Here is a 12,500-nt window from a genome sequence, read left to right on the forward strand (position 1 = left end):
CGTTTGGTTTTTTGAATTCCTGTCATTTGCTGTTTCTCATTGATCAGTTGAACTTTGTAACTGCTTATTGCATCTTCCAGGAGTTGCCTGCCACTGTTGAAGAACTCGAAAATTTCCGACAAGCACAGCGCATGCTCCAAGACCAGCTCCTCGAGAAGCACTCGATATTGATGAAAGCAATCACCAAACAGAAAGCGCAGCTGCAGGAGATCCAGCGGCAAATGATACTCAATCTTCAATCGCAGATGTATGTTGATCCAATTAAACTCCAAGACACGTGCTCCGGTTACATCGAGCGCAATAAGGACTTGTCTGAAAGGCGGCAAGAACAGGAGCAGACGCTCGAGTCCATTGCACGCACTCTAGAAGAACAAATGAAAAATGCGGACCGTCGCTACCAACTTCATTATAATAAGCTGTTGGACAAAAGAGGTAGCGAAGTGAAAACGGTGGGTTCCATTGGAGATACGTGCTCCCAGCAAGGAACGGAAGATTACACTGCCGAGCCCCCAGTTGGTTCGGCAACCTTCAACGTGTTTGCAGGCAGTGATGGTCAGCGGCAACAGCAACAGCAGCAAGATTCGCGCGCAGTCCTGTCACCTCTTCAGTTGGTATCGGTGGACTCGTCTGTGAACCTGCAACAGCATGCTCATATCGAAGAGGTCCAAGGCAACATTACTGGCTTAAAGAGAAGTGGGACCATGGACACAAACCCCAGAAGCCAGAAAGCTATGCGAGTGAGCGTGAGCTCCAGACCACCGATGTGGCAAGAAGGGGTTTCAACAGGCGCGCGAGCTGGCCAACAGCAAAGACAGCAGCAATCAACTGTAGCTGCTGCTCTTCCACGATCGTGGGAATCTTACATCACTAGCCAAGCTGTCTCAAGTCAAGGGTTTGGACAAACCCTCCCGGGTTCAAATCAAAGCGCGGGAACTGTCACCGAAACAACTAACGCTCTGTCTACCCCGCTACCAGCTTCACGCGACATGTCACGTGACGCAGCATGCAGACTTAATGTTCAAACGAACCAGTCCATGCAAAGACAGGAAACGATTCAGTCCCAGTTCTCGCTCGGCGCTATGGATTCGCCCCAGACCTTCCAACAAGGATACCATTCGCCACAATTAAACATGGACATCGTTTCACGGGGTGCTAGCACTTCACAATCCCCAACAGGTCAAACTGGATTGGGTCAAACGCCAAGTGGTCCGTCTGCGGTGGGATTCGGTATACAGCAACTTGCAGCAATTTCACCGAACTTCGCTAGCCAACCACAGCAACAAATACAACAACAACAACTTAATCACCAGCAACAACAGCAGCAACAACCACAACAAAATTCGCAAATAAGTGCGTCCATTGCACAAACTGTTACACAACTTCTTTCGGACTCATCCCAAAACCAGCAACTGATGCAAGTTGTGTTGAGTGTGCTGTCGGCATTGCAGAGCCAGCCACAAGTGGCGACCACGCTTGCATCCCTGCTGAAGCAAGTGCAAGGTAATCAACAGGAGGAGACTGTCCAACAAATGGCGCCTGTTGCTTCACCCCAGCCACCCATACAGCCATCTGCTGCGCAGTTTCTTTTAGCGTCCTGCAGCCAGGCACAGCTACAGAATTCGCGGCAGCCGCCGGCTTATTCCGCGAACCCCGAGACCGTATACCAGCAGCAGCAACAACAGCAAATTGCGATGTTTCAGAATCAACAGAGGGGGCCTCTGCAACAACAGAACCCACCACCACGACCGCAGCAACAACAACAGCAGCAGCAGCAGCATCAGCAAAGAGCGGGACTGGCTCAGCATTCAAGACGGGATACTTCCTGCTTAGGAATGCCTCGTGTCACTTCTACATCAACAAGCTACAGCGTCGCATTGCATCATCAACAGCAACGCCTACAGCAGCAGCAGCAACAACAGCAACAACAACAGATTGAACAACGGCAGCTCCAACAGCAACTTGTAAGGAATGTATCCATGAGTACCTTAACAGGCTCTCCGATTCCGTCTTCGTCTGCGGCTGCCATGAATTACATGCCTTACGGGAGCATACCGTCGACATCCACGGGAAGTCCCGCGGATTCTGCGCTTGAACACAGCTCATCTTCCGGTAAAAGGAAAAGTTCAAATACCAAGACTGACTACTTTTCTAATTTTTCCCCCGAAGAGCTGAGTTCTATGATGCTAGATGCGCCACCTCGCAATGTCGCGATGTCAAACAACGAAGGTGCTTCCACGTCTTCCTCTAATCAGCAAGAAAAGAAGCTGGAAGGGGAGGAGCTTCTTTATAATCCTCTCCTTACACAACAACAACAGCTGTTACAGTTACATCAGGTTTGTTCTATAGTTTTGAAGGCCCTACTGTAAATAGTCTCAAAGGGAATTATTTTTGTTGAATTCCGTGCTTAGTTCATTCTCTCGTTGGAAATGACCTTCTTAGGAAGGCAGGGTCCAGGGTCTCGTACCCTGTCTGCCAGAGGTTTTTCTCTCTCAGAGCGACGGAATAGGCGAGGAAAAACCTCTGGTACAGGCCGCTGAGTTCTTTGAGAAGGCCGGTCCAATGGGATGCCGTTTCATATTCCCAGAGTCAGATTTTGACCCTAGCAATTCGATTGCTTCCAGGAACTTGTCAGTTGTAACGAGTACTCTGATTGGTTTAGCAACAGAAAGTAGTTCAAACAGGTTTTCAATTCCTGTCAACCAGATTTCTCGTGCCCACTGTGGCCATAATCGAAACGCTGCAAAGTTCCGGAAATCGAGGCTTTGAAGGCAGAAAAAGATCAGTGGGTTCTACATTGTTTTTGTTTTTTCTATATGTCCACCAAAATTCATCTTCGAAATTTGGCATCCAAATTTCAAATTTGAGTTTTTGTTTTCAAATTCAACATTATATGGAACATTGAATTTTTGACTTTGACGTCGAAGTAAATAAGACGAATGTACCGTGGGAACCAAAAATGCTGATTGGTAGGTTATGTCACCTATCAATTTACTGAGTTTTTTCGATGTCAATCAAACGGGGCATGGAAGTGAGGTTCTCAACCTCCTATACCAGAGGTTTTTCTCGCCGCCTCGCGACTCGCTATTCCGTCACTCTAAGAGAGAAAAAACCTCTGGCATCCAGGGTAAAGGTCTCGTTTCGTATAGTGGAAATTGTTTCGCCCTTTTTTGGATCCACCGACTTTCTCTCTAGTCTACTTGACAGAGGCATTTCCGGTTGTATTTTTTTTTCGAAGGCAGATTTGGGACAACCTGATATAGGTATAAATTTTCAAATCGAAGCCACCCAATGATTTGTCCTTTTTTGATGATCAATATTTGGAAGGGAGGACATTGGGGTAGTAGCTTCCACCGTAGTCACATCAATTATGCCGGTTCAAGGATACTTGGTTTAAACAAACCAAGTATTTCTAACCTTCTGACCTAAATTCTTGAGTGGTTCACATCGCGCGAAATATGTTGAAAGCACGTGTGGTTTGCGTGACGCCAAGTACGAATAGAATACTGATTTCCGAACTGCACCTGCAAAATCCAACAAATTCTTTCGTGCGCAGCGAAGAACTAATGTGCTAATATGAGTGTTTGCTAAATGCTCATTCGATATTTGGTATTTTACCGTAGTTAATCGAGGGACTGGTTATGGAATCTTCAAACCATCAAAAGCGGGAACAATGTTGTCTCAATCGATGTTGAATCGATCGTGAGAGTGCACAATCTTTTGTTTTCGCTTCGCATGGGTTCGCAAATTAGTTGCGCATAACTTAATGGCAAGATGTGATTGGTTATAGTCTCGAAAAAGGTGCGTTTTGTGCACCGTCAAGGCCACAAATACACACAAAAAGACTTGTCGAGTTTCATAACCATCTCCATGCATTAACTATGATTTCACTAACGACGTCGTCAACGAGAATACAGTAGAGAGTGAAAGTTTTTTCCTTCCGTACTTTAAGCTGTTCTTGGTTATTTTTCTCCTCAATCTTTTGTAGCAATACCATAGCATCTTCACCCTCTTGCGTATCTCCACTTCGGCTTGCCATTCCGTTCGCCATCGTAGTTGAGCTCGCGCAGCAATCCAATTTAACCGTGTTAAAAGGACCCTCCATACGTACTTGAAAATTGCATAAGACCGAAGGAAATAATGTTTGCAATCAAATGTGATTTCACATTTTACAAAAAAAGATGTTTGTGTCAAAAGAGAAATCAGTTTTATAATCCCTCATTTTGTATTTATTTCGCTCGCCGCCATCTTGAATAATTGTAACGTATTGCGGTTGCTATATTTGGTATAATAACAACTAGGCGATCATGACACGTCAAAATTATTCTAGATGGCGGCTCCTGGGAAATTTGAAAACAAAAGTAATGGATTTATGAAATTGATTTATTTCGGATATAAACGGTTTCTTTAAAAAATAACGCGATTTCCTGTGGTTTGGAGTGATTTTATTGTTGGCGTGGAGGTCACAAACGTAAACCGTGTTTATTTGCGTGAGTCTTTTGCTGTGAACGCGAGGTATTTGTCGAATAGTCCCTTTCAGAAACAAATGCATTTGTTAATGAGACGAAATCTGAAGATTGTATATTTTTGTTTGACATAGAGACTTCGTTATTGACTCTGGAACTATATCTTTATCATTGAGTGATCATCTTCCAGTTTTTATTACTTGGAGAACCAGAAGTAATTTTAAGCGACCTGGCCATAAAATTATTCATTTTCGCTCTCGTAAATCGCTTTCTATTGGCAATTTTGGTGATGATCTTTCTCTTGCGCTCTAGAGTTCCCTTGGGGTGTTAAGTGATGCCAGTGATGCGCTTGATCATTCAGTGGTATTGCCTTTTTAACGACGTGCTTAACTCGCACGCCCTGTTGAAGTCGCGTCGTGTAAAAGCCTTCAAATGCCCGACTGGTTTACTAGTGGAATAGCTGATCCAATTAGAGAGCGCAAACGTCTGTTTTCAATAGCCTCTAAGATGCAGTTGTCAACTCTCTAGAATGCTTATCGTCACTCAAGAAACAGGGTTCTTCATTTGATTCGTAACGCTAAGTGTACTTTTTATCGTGACGCCATAAGAGGTAATTTGGATAACCGGAAAAACCTTTAGAAAATCATACGTTGTATTTCTCCTTCGAAATGTACTAATTTACCAAGTCATCTGAGTGTCGACGGTACGGTATGATATCTAGTGCCCCAGTCGAGATATCTAACCCCCTTTAATGAACATTTTGCCAACGTCTCTTCCTGGGTTCAGCTGGGCGATCTACCGGAGAGTCCGAATTGGAACTATTTAATTCATCAATTCTCTGGGCTGGATTAGGCCTTTTTTCCATTCCTCCAATCACGGAGGATTTTGTTTTCTCTAGTCTTTCTCGACTGCCTTCGAACAAGGCTGTTGGGCTTTATGGGATCAGTGGCTTCTTCCTCAAAATAGCCGCAGCGGCTATCTCTTTCTCGCTTACTTCTATTTTCAATTGAAGGACGTTCGCTCAAATTGTTTGCGCAACGTTACTGCGTGGGAGGCGCGGTGGCCTCAAGGTTAGAGTGCTCGACTCCGGATCGAGTGGTCCGGGTTCGGGTCCTGGCTGGGGACATTGTGTTGTGTTCTTGGGCAAGACACTTCACTCTCACGATGCCTCTCTCCACCCAGCTGTATAAATGGGTACTGGCGAAATGCTGGGGGTAGCCCTGCGATGGACTAGCATCCCATCCAGGGGGGAGTAGAAATACTCCTGGAGTCGCTTCGTGCTAATGAAACCGGAGATAAGTGCCGGCCTGATTGGCCTTCTGGCTCGTAAGCAGTGACTTTACTTGACTTTAACGTGACCGCGCAGGTAACGCGACTGTAATATGTCACGCATTACTTCGAGCATTAGTGAAGTTGAGATTTTCAAACCTTTGCAAAAACTGTGCACGATAAGTCTTGAACAGCGTTGGATCAGAGAAGATCGTGATCAGTCAAAATTGATATAAAAATATTTATAGAAGGCAAGTGGACTAGTGCGCGACTGATATTCGAATTGTTTCATTAGTCGTGCACTAGTCTACTTAACTTTCATAAATATATTTCAAGAGGGTCGTGAAGGGGGGTCCTAATCCCATTTCTCAGCAAATTGTTTTTTTCAAACCCCAGCTCAAGTCCCGACAATCCCAGCCTGTGTTGCTCAAATTGAAATCCCATTCTCATTTTTCTATTGTTTTTGTTTCATGAATCCCAGTCCCAGTGCACAAAATCCCATTTCCGAGCCTCTAAAAAAGGCAAATCCCAGCTCCCATTTTACCCCTTCACGACCCCCTTTCAAGCATTGGTAAAAATAACATGGCCACAAAGACGCCGGGGTAAAAAATCCAGGCCGGCAAAAGAATAGCACATTTATTTCCCGAATCATCATGAAACGTTAAAGAGAAGTGAGCGGGAGGTTGGAAAAGCTCTGGAAAAGGGAGCTGATCGAGTAGTGGCTTAAAGTTTGGAAAACTCGAGGACAAACCGTTGCGTAAATTTAATGGGGCTGTTTTTGTCAAATGTTTTTATTACCCTACGAGCTTAAGGTCAAAATGAATGCATGTTTTTGAAGTTCTTTTCCTTTATATAATTACTTTCGTGAAAATAGAACAGAATTGTAATTTCGTCCTCGACCGCTTGAATAGTGCGGACCTGCATGGAAACAGCTAGCTATTAAGTTCCACAAAAACCACACTCCAGAAGATGAGCATGGCGGCAATGGAGAGATATTATACAAAACACTAACCAAATGAAGATGACGTCTGCTTGGAACTTCGTTGCTATGCTCGAGAAAGTTTTTTTTTTTAAAATAAAAACGTTTCATCCCTTCAACGATCGATCCTGTCGTGGGTTTCAGTCCCTCCCCGACAGGTCACGCAAAAACGTGACAAGCGAAATTTTCCAAGAGCTTTGTAACATCACATCGATTTTACTCGTTTAGATCATCGGTGACCCCTATTTTTTCAATCATGAATCTCTTACTTTACTTACTATCTAAAACAATTGATAAGATAAAAGAATTCCCACCGTGAGAAGTTATGTTATTCTTAAATTCCGGAAGTGGTTGCAACGGGTAGAGCTTACGAAAACGCTCGTCGAGGATGAACAGTGTTTACGACATCCCTTGCGGCATGCAAGTATCTAAAAATCCCACTCCTAAAAACCTATGTACGGAAAACCTTCACTCTAGCAGTTTATTTTTATGATTTTCGATGGATGAGCAGATGAGGCGGCATCTCGTTATTTATCGAAATAAGGCATTTTCCACTGCCATTTTCTCCGAAACAAAGTCGGTGACCCCCAATTTTTTTTTTCATTTTTGGAGTAAGTACGTTATGGCCTAGCTCTAGGTCAGAAATGAAGAAAATTTCACTGTAGGAAGATTATGGCGCGAGCGTCCTTAAATCTCTCCTGTGGTATTTTTCCAGACATGGAAAATTGCGTAAGTCTATCCCTTATATAAGGAAGGCTCCCTTTCAGACCGTTCAAATTTTCGTCCTATCTCTGTTCTTGCCACTGTCTCGAAAATCCCTCAAGCGCCATTTGCATTCTCACTTGTATTATTTTCTCACTAACCATGGTCTTCACACTGATATTCAGTTTGGTTTTAGATGGTTTCGCTCTGGTGAACCTTCGGTCATTAATCTGTCGGATAACATTCTCGATAATATGGAGCGAGGCCTTTTGAGCGGGCTTCCACTGATAGATCTTAGAAAAGCATTTGATCAAATGGCCGCTCGCAGTAAATGGTTTTTAAAGGAGCTCTTTCTGATCCCATTCAGGTGTCTGTTGAGTCCCGCTGGGAAGCATACTCGGGCCATTGCTCTTTTTACTATTTATCAATGACCTGTCTTTGTATCTATCTCCGTGCTTCGCGAACAAAAACTTGACTTTGTTTGCGGATGACACTACCGTGCTCACATCTGGTGCCACTGTGCAGGACGTGGAGTTGAAATTGAGCCACCTCGCTGCTGATGTATGCGTGACGCTTTCTTTCGTTTTATTCCCAAATAAAAATTTCCTCAACCTGCATTTGCTAACTTTATTATTGCCTTGTCTGTCCGACTAGTTGGGTGAAACTAAAACAATTAGACCCTTCGCCCTCAAGGGCCACAGGTCAATAGCCCATTCGGCTTCGCCTCATGGGCTATTGACCCGTAGCCCTTGCGGACTACGGGTCTAATTGTTAAATATACTAAAACAGTGAGATAATATAACCTCGGAGGTGAATAGCAAAGGATATCCGGAGTTTGAGTAGCCAATCAGAGCACGCGTTCAGCGCTATCCAATGTTTTAGTATATACTAAATTTTACAATTTTGTATATATTTAGTTTTGAGGGCCACATGTTAAAAAACTGTTTAAGGTTAATGTGTTACCCTCGTTAAATATAGTATTGTATTGTATTGTGTTGTATTGTCAGCAAGAAGTTCCCCATAGGCTAAGCAACGATGATAGTCCACTGGTTCTCTTTATTTGTAAGGCTTTTTTACAAATACGCCGATCAACGGGACGAAATTGCGCTTACCGTAAAAATGGATTGCAACGGGGAGGAACCGTCAAATCAAACAAGCCTCCGGTTGTTTCGGCCGAACGGGAGTGAAATGACTCCCTCAAAACCTTATCCCAAACATTCGTTTACAATTTCCGAGAAAGTGGTCTGTCTAATTACCTTTTACCCTGAAATTTCGGACGTTTTGCTAAATGGTAAGCACTTCAGTTGTTAAGAGTTGTAACCACGTCATGTTTCGCTTAAAGGAACAAAGACGGCAGCTCCTTGTGCAGCAACAGGAGCAAAGGTTGCAGATGTTTGAGGCACAAAGAAGGAGAGAGGCTGTTGTTACTGGGCAACAGCAGCAAGCGGGATCATCACACAGGTCTCCCTCCTACAGCACGGGTGGAGGACTGCACGCTATGCTGTCAGAGACAGGACAAGAAGGAACTTCACGGCAAACAGGTAACATGCAGTCACAAGGGTGTTTGTAAAAATGATATTTCTGAAAAATGGAATTGAAAAATGGGTGGGAAGTAGAGAGTGGACTAGAAAACGCGCGCTTACGGCCACCCACCTTAGCTTCAATAATTTCGCGAGGTTGATTGTGTTGTCAGAACTGGGTAACGTGTCAAGTTATTTCATGAAGGTTTACGAATTTTAGGGTTGTGCTTATTGTATTAGGAAGGGAAAGGCGATTGTTCGTTTTTCCTCTAACCTCATTTACCTTCATTTTTGTTTTCTCGCTTAGGAGATCAAAATATTCAAGACACAGGGCCCTCCTTTTCGGGCTGGTCTGAGTCGAACAACCCGTTGGGTGACGCGGAAGAACAGGTGCTGAGCCTGCTGTTGGCCGAGTCAGCGTCATACGATCCTTTCCTGGATAATATAGACTGGGCCGACGATACCTACGGAGGCCAAATTAATCTCAACCCAGATTAGAGAATTTTCGTTTGGTATGGAGTCGAACGTGACCTTTTTGTTGGTGACTTTTTTTACGTTGACACAACGAAAAAGAAATACAGGAACAGTCACTCGCGGGTTCAAACAATCAGTCCATTAAGGGGCTCATTAAGGGGCGCTTCTATCTTCCCTACTTGGCCTTGAAGTCAACCCTTTCCCGAGTAGATTTCTTTATAGAACGCCTTCCTTCCGTGGGAGATTTAGCACGCCTACTGTTGTAAAAGCCAATAAAAACAGAACCATCTCAGCGTCAAGGGAAATCTGATACTTTTCGAGGGAAAAACCTGTTCCTAAAGGTAGATTTACTCGGGAAAGGGTTGACTCAAGTAATTAGTTGATGAGCTCCTGATCCATGTGACAGCCTCATACTTAGTGATTTGGTCTTTGCGTGAGAGGGGATGGAGTTGATCGATGTTTCGCTAAACGCTTCATTATTGACAGAAACGTTTCAGCCATTTATCGGAAGCAAATCCCCCAGTACATTGACTACTTCACATTTTTCCCGCGCGGAGCGGAAGCGGGACACATTCCCGCCACTTTTGCTCAAAACAGGAACAAAGCCGTAATTGCATTGACCTAGTGGTGTGTATGTTCCCGCTGGAAGCGCTGGCAGAGAAATGTCGCGTCACTCCCTACATTGATCAAAAGCAGACCTTGCTGATGTACGTTTTCCCTGATTACATGTCTTTCCTTGAAGTCCTGATTGGCTCATCTGGGTTTTTTTGGGACCTTGTGTTTGCTAAAAATGTTATCGACGTACTGAAGTTATCGCCAGTCTCGCTTTCACTTAAATGCCACGTCACATAAAACATCTGTATTAAGGCTTCGAGTACAGTTTCGTAAAGACTTCAACAATTGCTTTGAGATAACAGTGGAAAATTCCGTATTTAAGAAATTTGGAGAGAGAGTTAGAAATCATCGACGATCAGACTTCATAGTATTCGGGAAAAGTTTCATGGGTTTTACCCCGCAGCACGAGAAGTGTGACTAAAAACAAACATGGCCGCAAATACAAGGACTTGTATTCTCGGTTTTCACATGACGTCACGACCGCCATGTTGGTGCCCAAAACAAAGAAAAGGCGGCCATGTTGGTGCCCCGACCAAATCCTCCGGGAATTTAACTCTATTATTACGCAAACGCTTCCTTTTGTTTTCGTTAAAAAACATGGCTGTTGATCACGTGAGTGAAAACCAGCAATTGGAATATGTTAATGAATTTAAGACGACGATGTTTCTGGTTGTATCACATGCAAGCGCCAACCTAGCTTTTAAATCGCCTTAACAGAAGGCACTGTTTTCTTGAATCTGTTACCATGGTTCCCATACAAGTCCTGGAATTTGCAGCCATGGTCTGTTTCTCGCTATTGAAATGAAAGACTAAGGTGGAAATCGTTAACCCGGTACATGAAATGAAGAGAGTGTTTTTTTTTTTCAATGGGGCTATTCGGAAAAAGCCTGAGTGCTCCTTTCCCAGAGTCGAGTCTACGACCGTTAGATTACTGTTCCGATATGGCGCGTTTTTAGTCTCAAAATTCGAACTTTCAGTTCGACAATTCAAACTTTTCATTCGACAATTCAATTCGCGGCAGGTACAAAACAAAGGTCGCAAGTCATTGTTTTACCAATACAGAAAGGATCCTAAAGATTAATTTTTTTTTTTCATTTCATTTCATTTTATCCTCTCACAGAAATATACATAGCAGCTTCCCGGAAGTTGCTATGTATATTTCTGGGAAGAGGACACTTTAACATAAAGTAATTCAATAGGAGGTGATTAAGAAAAGAAAGAAAAGGAAAGGAAAGAAAAAGAAAAAGGAAGATAGATCTATATGAACAATACAGAGATGAACTAGAGTTCTTACAATACGTTGCAAAATTACAGAATTACAAGCCTATTTTACATTCACCTTGCTTAATTTATTAACTAAAGTAGGTGTGTCAACATAAGTATCCTCCAGTACTGTTCCAGAATACGTAAAAGGTGCTGATGTAAAACTACAGTTAAACTACAATTAAACTAACCTGTGGCCTAATTGAATTTAATTACCAATTATTACCGAGTTGAACTGAAGGTTTGAATAGCTAAATTGAATGTTTGAATTGCCAAATGCACGTTTGAATTTTGACACTAAAAACGCGCCCTATTTCCGATGCACTACCGCTGATCAAAAGGAGACTCGTGTAGCTCAGTCGTAGCGCACGAGCGAATCTTCCGTAACTCAATAGCAGGGCATCGGAACTATTAATCGGAAAGCCGTAGGTTCGACTCCTGCTGCAAAGGAGCACTCGGGTTCGGAAGACCTTACACAGCAATGACCGAGAATCAGGTTGCTGACTAGCGGTTTTCGTTAAAACAATGGTTTGCTAGGGGTGCTCAGTCTCGCGGGCTCAGAAAACCTGGTTGTGGTCATTGTTATTTAAGCATCCTCGAGTCACCATTGTGTTCATTTCATGTTTTTGTTTGTACATACAGTGAAGAACTCGAGGGATATGCATGACTGAAGTCTGTTCTTGCGGTACTTTTACAAGGTTTTAGACGATGGCTTTTTATCAGGCATTTTATCGCTGGCTGCCAAAACCCATTCTTATATTCATATCGGTCACGTACATTGGACGTTAAACTATAGTTTATCCTCAAAATTACGGTGAAACATTTTAAAAGTTTTAAACAATTCATAACATCACCATCGCACGAACAGTAGCTTTATAAACTAATCACTGACTAGAGCGACTAAAATATTTTGTGTTCTAACTTGTTGTATTGTGATAAGGTCCGTGGTAAACTAGCCTTCCATGCAGAAACTCTTAGGGCTTCGTGACGCGTTCCTCCCCAGCGAGGAGGGCTCGTGGGGAACATATTACTCGATATATACTTTTAAAGTCGATCTTGTTGTAATCGCGTGTGGACACTTAAAGTGCCCAAGGTAAAGTAAAAATATATTTTAGAAAAAAGTGTTCTTAGTGTTTGTAAGATTTGCAGGGTGGAAGGAAGATCCTAGCAACGGCAACGGGCACGTCACAAATTTTCACATTTAGTGGGCAAAAG

The 12,500-nt window shown here is 43.2% G+C and overlaps 1 protein-coding gene across 2 annotated transcripts in view; it reads left to right on the forward strand.

The window, feature by feature from the left end:
- The window catches only part of LOC138015072 (neuronal PAS domain-containing protein 2-like), a 47,573-nt gene extending 37,877 nt beyond the window's left edge, over positions 1-9,696 (forward strand). The window contains exons 13-15 of one of the 2 annotated variants that reach the window (XM_068861979.1): positions 81-2,333; positions 8,756-8,954; positions 9,241-9,583. In XM_068861979.1, coding sequence (XP_068718080.1) covers positions 81-2,333; positions 8,756-8,954; positions 9,241-9,431 — 2,643 coding nt within the window. In that variant the 3' untranslated portion in view covers positions 9,432-9,583. Of the gene's footprint in view, positions 1-80; positions 2,334-8,755; positions 8,955-9,240 lie in introns of both variants that reach the window. The other variant, XM_068861980.1, reaches the window with a different exon arrangement.
- Positions 9,697-12,500: the final 2,804 nt, after the last annotated feature.

Source organism: Montipora capricornis, chromosome 9 (assembly GCF_036669925.1).
Source record: "Montipora capricornis isolate CH-2021 chromosome 9, ASM3666992v2, whole genome shotgun sequence".
In the NCBI taxonomy this organism is placed as follows: Eukaryota; Metazoa; Cnidaria; class Anthozoa; order Scleractinia; family Acroporidae; genus Montipora; species Montipora capricornis.